General features: G+C 37.7%; 1 protein-coding gene across 6 annotated transcripts in view; it reads right to left on the bottom strand.

Moving 5' to 3' along the window:
* Nucleotides 1–1,615: 1,615 nt before the first annotated feature.
* LOC111870031 (protein tweety) overlaps nucleotides 1,616–11,060 on the bottom strand; it is a 72,304-nt gene continuing 62,859 nt past the window's right edge. For 5 of the 6 annotated variants that reach the window (XM_023861972.2, XM_033753654.1, XM_023861975.2 and 2 more), the window contains one exon: nucleotides 1,616–2,686. In XM_023861972.2, the coding sequence (XP_023717740.1) occupies nucleotides 2,500–2,686 (187 nt within the window). In that variant the 3' untranslated portion in view covers nucleotides 1,616–2,499. The remainder of the gene's footprint in view (nucleotides 2,687–11,060) is intronic. The other variant, XM_023861976.2, reaches the window with a different exon arrangement.

The following is an 11,060-nucleotide window of genomic DNA, read 5'->3' as shown; positions in this document are numbered from 1 at the left end:
GGAAGAAAAATCAATTAAATGTATGTAATCTGCAATTACTAATATTCAGTATTTACTACTGAAAACTGTAAGGGCAAAATTATGTAAATCATGCTCTCTGATTCCCATCTTTTTCAAATTCTGGGACCTTACAGACACTCCTACATTCTTTTGATATTTAATGTATAGTTAAATAAAGGACAACTCATGCAATTAAATAAGCTTAATTGCATCCCAGATGCAGTACAGCTGGATTTTGTAATCATTCACTCTTGTAGTTAGGCCAGAGAAAAGCAAAAAAAAAAAAAAGTCAAGTAGGCCATTGTACCTGTGACAGTACTGTCACTCAAATACCCAAAGACAGAAGGGAGTCCTTCATTGTTATGCAGTATACTGGCTACCATTTTTTTTATATAGAAGTTAAAATTACACCACTTAATATTTACTGTACAAGATGAGTTTCATCATGATAAACAATCACTATATGAATAACAAGCTGAATGAACTACAGATCACTTGCAGATGTAGCTTCAAGATCTCCATAGTAGTGTTCAGAAATCAGAGTCCAATATTAAACACTTCTATCTACATAAAGAGTATTAAAATTCGGCTGCCAGTCTAGCATTTAGACCCCTCATCCCAGACACTAAAAGTAAAGGGCAAAATTCTATAGAGTTCAGAGAAGAATTTGATTTGTTTCACTCTGGTCCGTCACACTAACAATCACAAATATAAATCACTCCGTCCAATGTGACCTGTAAGTTTATTACTACATGAAAAACTTAACACCCTTACATGTTTCAGTCTCTGTGGACCATCTTCAGAGGGCAAACATCACTACAAATAGGAAACCACCTTCACATAAGTTGTTTAGACGTAAAGTACGTACACTTATATGTTACAATACATAGTACACAAAATAGAACATTTCACAAACACAGCAGTTTCTTGGGAATGTAAAGTTTTTAAAAATTATTTAAAATTTCTTGATGCTAATTAAAAATGTTAGCCTGCACGGTTTATGAATTTTAATTATTGACAATGCAAAGTTTTTAATTAGCATCAAGAAATTTTAAATAATTTTTAAAAACTTTACATTCCCAGGAAACTGCTGTGTTTGTGAAATGTTCTATTTTGTGTACTATGTATTGTAACATATAAGTGTACGTACTTTACGTCTAAACAACTTATGTGAAGGTGGTTTCCTATTTGTAGTGATGTTTGCCCTCTGAAGATGGTCCACAGAGACCGAAACATGTAAGGGTGTTAAGTTTTTCATGTAGTAATAAACTTACAGGTCACATTGGACGGAGTGATTTATATTTGTCAGAGAAGAATCTTTGTTAATGTGAACATCTTTTGCAAGTATCACAGTTTGAGTGGCCCATACTGGTCACTACATGAAATTCATCAAGATATGTGGGCCATAATTGTGCATGTACTATAATTGGTATGTGGCTTTTTTAATACGAGGACACTGCATACCATGTGGAACTCCCAAGCAATGAGCTGTAGCCCTACCCATCACACAAACACACAAATATACACTACAGGCACACACTGCAAAGTCAACAAACAACAAGAACAAAGAAAAGAAAACAACTATGTTCAAGTTTCTGCTTTTTTTTTTTTTTTTTTTTTTTTTTTTTTTTTTTTTTTTTGTAAATTATCTGTTCCCATCAGAATTCCACTTACAGCTAACATGATGATGTGTGAATGTGTTAAGTCTGCATTACTGATACACCGGCAAATTCATAGATTTGAATTTCTGTAACTTCAGCTTAAAATGTCCTGTCCAATTTAACAGACAAATGGATCACTGTAGTTAGGTTGAAATTACAAACTCGTATACAGTACGAACAACTGCGCAAGAATTTGTACAAGAAAGAAACAGTGTTGCCACCATTCTTACATTAAATATCCTCCACATCAGACCCAACATACATTCCATCTTCAGGAACCATGTACGAAATTGTCACAAAAATTAAACAGTGATGGATACATAATGCCAGAACAGTTACTAGTACCATATTGTAGATGTCTATTTCACAACACACATACACCTACAATTCAGATGCACTATGTGTTTGAACCATGAAAAATGTGCTGTTTGCTGCTACCCAAGTGTGTCATTAACAAACATAACACAGTGACCTGATGACTATCTTATATCATAAACACAGATTGTTATGGCTTCCATCACACCATGAGTAGACAACTCTTCTTTGAATGGTCAATAGCAAAACCCCCATTTCTTCTGACTACTAGCTCCCTGCAACTCACAACTCTGTGATTTGATATGGGCTGCTAGCACTGGATGATTCAGTATGCCTGCTGAGAGTTCCAAGGCCTTCCTTCACAGCTGAAGCCATCTGGCAATGGTCAGTGACTATGAAGGGGGCACGTCCAGGCTCCCAGCCAGTGTGGGAAATCTCTGCATCCCTGCTAGCTATGATGGGTTGATCACAGCTTGGTGACCTGGCAGGGGGCATCATCATTGTGCCAGTTAGTAGGCTTCTCTCAGTAGAAGTCAGAGGACTCGAGGGTCTTGCACTGCTTGCTCAGAGTCGCGTACTGCCCATGGTTGGGTCCAAGCATTGCAGAGGCTCCAGAGGACCCGTAGTGCTCAGACCCTCCCCCGCTGTGCAATCCCGACTCATGATGGGAACTGTGCTGGGACTTTTCCTCGCGGGAACTCCGGCCATCTCTGTAACACCAATCAATCCATAACCCCACCAATGATAAGTCAACTTCACTATTAAGTTATAGAGACATTATGAATATTACACTTTCATTCTATAAGCAGGAGTGGGTTGCCTTAAGTTCAGCTGACTAACATCTTGTTTGGAATGACTGGGGTTTTGGACTTCTTATATCATCCGGAATTTTTAGGTAATAGAGGACACGGTATTTCGGAAACTGGATCTGTTTCCATCTTCAGGTGAGAAAGGAAGATACCTACTCAGTTGGGCCCCTTAGAAAGAGCTAATCTCAATCACTGGACGGTTGACTGGTCCAGTGATTGAGATTAGGTGTCTTCCTTTCTCACCTGAAGACGGAAACGGATCCAGTTTCCGAAACGCTGTGTCCTCTATTACATAAAAATTCCAGACGATGGAAAAAATCCAAAACCCCAGTAATTCTGTGTCATCCAGCATCATCAGAACCCTTTGGAATATATCTTGTGTGGATTTACATATAAATTTAGTTCCAAACTTGAAATTACCCCAGTAAATGAGATGTCAAAGGGAAAATATTCTGTAAGGGAATATAAAATGAAAACAACATATGGCAGAAACAAGAAGTGACAAAGAGTTCTAAGGGTATACACAGAGAAATCAATGAACTGAACCGATAAAGTCATCAAGAAAATATTCAGATTGTTTTGGGGAATAAGTGTACTTGATTACTGCTATTGTCTCCTCTCATTTTTTACATTCAGCATCCTATAACTGATATGCAAAGTTTTAAAACAAATTTGTTGAACTGCCTGAAATTAAATGAATGGTGAATAATCCTGTTATCACATTACACACTAATTACACTATTTTATGGTGCAGTTTTGCTCCTGGAAAATGCAGCTAAAACTCCCCTGCAACTTACATCCCAAAAGTACAGCAGAATGACCTTCAATGCAAACTGAGTTACATTTAGTGGCCCTTCTCACAACTGACCTGTTCACTGTAAAGAATACATGTGATTTCACTGAGTAACAGTGCAGTGTAATAGTTGTTCTATGACCAGCACAAATTTTGTGCTGCAGTGCAGTTTTGTTTAGTAAGGATTTGTGAATTTGAGTTTCAAATGTATGCAATAGAACTGTTTCCCCATTATTTTACCCTCTAAAACCTAAATATTGTGGTGTGCCACCTAAAAGCAGGAATATCTGAGTCAAAGTGGGCGTCCATTGCTAGACAACGGCTCAAAATCACATTCCTCCATTGTCTGGGTGACAATCACATCAAGTGACAACGCATACTGTGACGAGCGGCCTGAAAGCCACAACCTGCACATCTGCTGGGCGAAGCTTTGCGGGGCCTGTTCCCATGGTAATGCGAAATACACCGTTACCCTGGGTTTTGATGGAGCTATTGGAGACATGTCCATGGTAACGACATTCTAAACAGACTGTTACCACAGGTATGACAAACAGAACTCTTCAAGGAGGTGATTCCTATCCCATCCGCCCAGCAGGAATAAGGGGAGAGCAGTTCAGAATTGAAACCAAGAGTTCACAGTGAGAACTGAAGGCACAGAACAGAAGACCAGAGGTTCAAAACACAGACAACAGCGAGGGATTCGGTATCCAGAAATAGTTGAATGTGTGAGCTATTGTAACCGAGTGTAAATGTGTCAGTAACATTCAATAAGGGCTGTGCCATAGCTCAAGTGGTTAGTCGCTGGCTTCCCACCGCAGTGGCCCAGGTTTGATCCTGGGTCTGCTCAAATGGGATTTGTGGTGGACAAAGTGGTGCTGGGGCAGGTTTTCTCAGAGTATTTTGGTTTCCCCTGCCAATCTTCATTCCACCAATTGCTCCACAATCACCCTCACCTCTCATCTGGGGCTGGTATAATAGGCCATAAGTGACCGCAGTACAAGGGACTTAGTCCCACCCCACTAGCAATAAAAAAAAAATCCAATAAACACAACGATCAAAACTAAGAAACTACAATTATTTGTCACAGAACCCCAGACACATGACAATTTGGTGTAAAAGTGGTTACAGCCTTAAACACATCATAATTTGGTGTCAGAAAGTGGTTGCGGCCTTAAACACACCACAATTTGGTGTAAGAAGTGGGATGGAAAATGTGGTATGGTGTTCTGCAATATGACATTTACTTCTTCACCTGTTTTCAATTTAAATGCTAGGAGGGTATATCTTTGTCTATAAAGTGCATGTTCAGGTAATAAGGCAACCAATCAAAGTAGTACACATAAAATTAATAATCTACTTATTAACTTAATACCAGTATTTATAAGCCTTGAAGTCATTCCATTTCTTACATTTTAAGAAACACTGGCAACAAAGCATTAACTGAACATTCTGCCACTTCTTAGAATCCTTACCCAAATTATCCTTTGCTAGAAGTACAAAATTTCAAACTGGGACATTTTAATGGGAGGCATTAATATTTCTGTGAACACTCAGCACCCTGGTCTGAGACCACCAGGAGGTACCTGTGAGGTTCCTGAATGCTACCAGCCACGAGAAGCTCATGAAAGGATCCCCCCTGACACACTGTGAGCCAGTCATGCTAGTGGCCACACCCTATGTTGAACAATCACAGATCCAAAACACTACCCTGAAGTTAAACAATGTGACTGCAACAGCCAGGACAAAGCTGAATGATGCTGCATCCTGCGAGTTGGAAGAGCTCCTCACCATGTACAGAGACATCTTTGCTATTAAGAGTGATGACTATGGTTGGACTGACAGTGTGTACAACCATATACATATATATATGGTAGAGGCCTAATTGATTCACCAACCCTCGACAAGGTTCCCCCCCTTTTTGAAAAACGAGTGAATGTGGAAAAGATGTTAGAGGATACACAACAATGTGGGGTTATCAAAGCGTCAAACAGCCCCTGGTCATCCTTTGCCTCTGCCAAGGACATGGACTTCCACCTATGCACAGACTAGAGGAAACTGAATGACATCACAAAGAAAGACTGTTTCCCACTGTCCCAGGCTGATAACACTTTGTGCATGCTGCCTGAAGACAAATGTTTTTCCACTCTGGACCTAAAGAGCGGTTATTGGCAGGTGGATCTGGCAACAAAGTTTGGCTCTATCAGCCAATCCACACAAAAGGAAAATCAATCAAACTTCAATCCCCATGGGAGGTCTCATACAGGGTAGTCACAAATATAAACAATATGGTGTACAGGATTCAGCAGAACCCTAGATCTACAATGATGGTGGTACACCTGGATTGGCTCACAACTTATCAGGGAACTGCTCAGGACAAGTGGCTTTAAGAAGGGAGGAGCAGGAGTAGCTGGAAAAGTAATCGTCACAAGAATCAAGCAATGGGGAAGGAAGGCGACGCAGATCACAGGTGTCACAAGCGTCCCCTCGGAAAAAAGGAAATAGCAGCAAGCCTGTAGGCTACTCGGGACAAGCAACCTTAAGAAAGAAGCAATGTGGCATATTTTCTCAAGGCAAGAACTGTGAAGCCAAGGGAGACAGCTGTTGCTAGGAAACTGTCCTGCAAACATGCCCATTGCTAGGCAACAGATTTGTAAGCTGTGTTCTCTACATGGTCCGTGTGATATCTATATGATGCAACAACAGAAGAGAGGTGTTTTCTATGCAGTCCATGCCAAGGCTACATAAGGAGTCAACTGTGTGTTGTGAGTTCGGTCGTTTGAGGCCAGATAGTTCAGCTCGGGAGCTGCAGCTGAAAAGTACCAGCCAGAGAGGATAAGAGCCATTGGACACAGAAGCCAAGGATGCTACACTGCTGGAAGTTGCTACCAAGCAGAACTGTGAAGACCGTGATGGAAAACACTAGTCTGTGTGTGACAGTGATTTGTAAATTGTCATAAGTTGTGTGTTAAAATGTCAAATAAATCCAATTACCAATCCAAACCCCATCTATAGTCATGCTATATAACGTGACAGTATATTAGAACCGGTGACTTCCTGCTTAATCTTGAATTGCTTCAAGAATTATATTTTTCTTGAAAATTCCCTCCCAGCCTACTCCAAGTTTCAAAGTAGGTCACCTAATATGTATGATATTTGAATATTGAACAATGAAACCACATTTTAGTAAATAATGCAAATGTCAAATCTACTAATTATAATTTAAAACTTGAAACAAACTGTGAGGCATCATACAGATGGCTACAAAAATGTTACCAACAGAAAATATCTTTCTTTCTAAATTAACGATAAAATAGTTCATCACTGAGAGACTTTCACACACTCTATATAGGCACAACAAAAATTCATGTTTTGTCTCCAACCTTGAAAATTGATATGCCTGATCAGCTCATAATGGAATTAACTAGCCAAGTAACAAGTCTCTTTAATGCTCTAATTAAAATTACCATGTTATTGACAGTTCTTGGCATCAAATAATTTATTAAGGAACACTTAAAGAGCTTCTGTTAGAAAAAATAAACACTGTAAATGCAAAGACCTGGGTAACAGTAATTCCAAAAATATATGAATATAAGAATTTTCATTAATTTTAGATTACTTGCCTATGATTCTAGACTATTTAATATGATTATGATCAAACACTGTGACTTAGGTGTTAGTGCTCCTATTTTATATTCTGGAGATCCAGCATTCAGTTCTCAGCTTGAAGGATGGCTATCCTGACTGTAGTCATTTATTTCTGTGATCTTCCCTAGTCTCCCCATGCAAATGTGAGGTTAGTATCTTAAAATATGTCACAATTTCTACCTTCCATATCCTTTCTAATTCATCAGCAACAATGATTCTCATATTTTGTGTTATGAGAAGACATAAATTAATAAATTAAGAAACAAACCATGAATAATGTTCTAATAAATAAGGTTCCAAAAGACAGACAACACAGGGCCAGTAAACTTTGCATATACATTAAAGGAGCAAACAGGGGACGAAAATATTTTTTAAAAGGTATTTTTAAAAGATGGCACATACACATGACATTTCACAAAACTGTACACTGGTTCATGACTTTTCATAAACACTATTAAGAGTATCATATTTACACACAGTTCTAGAACAGCCAGAGAGATATACTGTTATCATCTGCAGGCATAAATATCTTCTGGTAACTCAAGTAAGTACTGAAGTAGATTCATCAACCTGCTCCCATGCTGGACAACATAGTGCTTACTATGAAAAGAAAAGCTGGGGCACTGTCGTCACAAGTGACTGACAAAACTGATATTAATTAGACAAAAGCACAATGTCTTCATGAAATATGGCATAATATGGCCACCAATTAACGAAAATCCAATTACACCAACACCCATAAGAAATATTAAATTTATGACTTGTTGCTTTCATGTAAACAAGTATAAGAATGGCACTTACAGATCTGAAATTTAAAAAAGGAATGACTTACTATAAGCTAGTATAAAAAGTACTCTTAAGCATGGGGTGCTGGAAGGTCTGTTAGGGCTATTTTCCAGTTTATATTAGTGTTCTGGCAGGTCAATCATAGATTAAAGATATCTTCACATTACAGAACACTGAAAATGCTTGAATATCTTGCAACAGTTATAGAGGTTAACACATCATAAATGGCAGACTGTTACCCTGCTGCTGAAGATGAATTACTGCCTTCAACATTTCCTTCAGAGACATAATTTTGGTTGACGTGAATGCAACAATTTTTTTGTTTTACGATATGTAAGTCTTCAGTTAAGGATGGTTAAAACATTTTTCAGGCACTAAACACCACAATTTCTTCCTTTCAGCTGCATAATAACACCCTGCCCAGCTACAGAAATTTTTGTCATCATTTGTAATTATCCAGTTAAAAAAAAATGAAATCATGACACTGTCATAAGCATAAGTTTCTTAAAAAATCGAACATTATGTTTTGTACAAGGAACAGTGTGAACATTCCACAGCCTGACTGAATAATCTGATGTTTGAAGCATGTTATTTCCTATGCTGTGTCATTGTAGAGTCAAGTAAGTTTACTCTCTGGAGGAATGTACTGCCTCCATCCACAGGGTCAAAGAGTGAGATAAGGTCTATATATATCAATAACCGAAGCTAAACACAGTTTGAAAACCTATAAGACTATGTTTATGACAGAAAAATATTCTTCAGTTCCCTTCAACTTGCAGCCATTGTGCACCAACATTATGAACATGACTGCATATTTAACCAGTTGGTGGATCTTCAGTGGTATCTGAAATGTCAATACATTGTTATCACTGATATAACAAAACTTAGTACTTATATCAAGAACATTTATACAAAGCCCAGAGAACAAAATTAAATTGTCACTCATTGAGCTAAATTGTTACTTAATGGTTTTATTCTACAGTGCTTTCAGTATCAAAGACTATATAGTGTTGAACACAGAGCAGACTTTTCAGCATCCTGTCATCTTCTTAACATGAACTGAAAATAAAAGTATTTAACATTGTATCTAACTGACAAAATTTACTATGTGCAAAAAGTACAACTTTTTTCCATTTCCCTGTATAATTTTTGTCTCTTATGCTGCTATACTTGCTATTGCTAAGTGTTTTAGCCTACCTTACGTTATTTAACAAAACCAATAGATTTAGAAATGCAGTAACAGGTTTCAATACGATGTCATTTCTTTCAGATTAACATCCACCCATCTGCTGTGAAATTTTGTAAGAGTAACAGTAAGCAGTTGCATGTCAATACTACATGATAGTCAATGTAACAATATGAAGGTACATAAATAATTAAAGGCAATTTTATATTAAGGTTTGAGAAATCACCACATGGCAGTTAGACATGTCTTATTTTTCTACAATGTCACATTGCTTTTCAATGTATTTCATTCAATGATCAAGGTTTTCTGATTCCATTAGAACAAAATATTCTAGGTTCGGCTTTAAGCTTCAAGCTTCGATCAGCTGTAACTTCAACAGTGCTACTTCAGTTGTCCCAGATGTGCTCATTGAACTACTATTTAACCACAACATATTACAGTTGATGTCTGCTCAGAATGTGCATTAATCTTTACACCTTTTGACATACACCTAAACTTCTGTCTGGTTTATTCATTATCAGCATACTGAGCCGTCATTTAAAAATGAATTTCATTAGTTTTCAGTCAAATCACAAAAATCAAGCCACAAATAACTGTTCTTTGGTGCATCATATCAACATTAAACATGTCAAGTATTGAAGAAAGCAGTCTTCTGGGATTTGGCACCATGTATATGTGGTGTTAACCGACGTTTCGGAGGAACGTATCGCCTCCATCTTCAGGTCAGAAGAAAAAATATATAAGAAATCTGCAAGCAAAGAGACCGTGAGAACCGGTAAAAGCAGTCTGCGATGGAGGCGATACGTTCCTCCGAAACGTCGGTTAACACCACATATACACGGTGCCAAATCCCAGAAGACTGCTTTCTTCATAGTCACCGCCGTGAAAGCCTCAAATCTTACATGTCAAGTATTATCACTACTTGTAAAAATAAGGTAAATCAATTAGGTGCAAAGAAGGAATATTCACATAATTTATATCCACCTTTTCTTCACTGATGCCAACATCATATTTGAGGTAAACTAAAATTGCCTTTACTTTTTTACTTTCCCTCATACAATGCGATACCACAAAATAACATTGGTTTGGGTGGTAAAATGTGAATCTTAGAAGAGAGAAAGAAGAGGACATGAAAGTTTAACCTTTAACAGCCAAGATCACCAGTTTCACCTGTAGACTGCTGGACCTATCCTGAAACACTATTAAAGCTCTTTTCAAATAGCTTATAAGAGAAATGTCTGCCTTTAGAACTCCCTCACAGACCTGATTAGGCCCTCCAAATTTATACACAAATATTGATTTCACATCTGTAGAGATGTGCACGAAAAATTAAAGTTAAATACCATTTCAGTAACTGAAGAGAGGGATGGGATAACTAAATACAAGTTGTATGCCTCAGAGAAGTATCTGTAGATCATGTATTTTGATGAAAGCATGCAGCACTTAATTAATTACATTCTGTGATTAGGAAATTATGTAATGCAAGGGAACAAGAATTAATAGACAAGATAATGTCCAAAAAATTATGTGGTCTGCTTCACACTGTTCCTTGCACTTAACATGAAAACAGCTGATTTGAAGAGGGTGAGGAGGAGGTGGATGGAATAGGAATGGAAGGACTGAGGGGAGGATAAACAGAACCATGCAGCAAGCCTAAATGAAGTCATGCAATGCAACACAATGCACACATGCCAAACAGTTCTTCATTTCTTCAGATACACAAATCTCAGTGCAACTCACAAAATGTTGACTTTAGATATTACATTATGCAAAATATCACTAACTGAAATCCATGAAAGCAAAAATTTTGAATTATTCAACCAAACATAATTAACACAACAAAATGTTACTAAATATATATATAT

This window comes from Cryptotermes secundus, unplaced genomic scaffold, assembly GCF_002891405.2.
Source record: "Cryptotermes secundus unplaced genomic scaffold, Csec_1.0 scaffold109, whole genome shotgun sequence".
Taxonomy (NCBI): domain Eukaryota; kingdom Metazoa; phylum Arthropoda; class Insecta; order Blattodea; family Kalotermitidae; genus Cryptotermes; species Cryptotermes secundus.
Note: the sequence above shows the minus strand (reverse complement) of the source record. Positions and strands in the feature narration are given on the sequence as shown.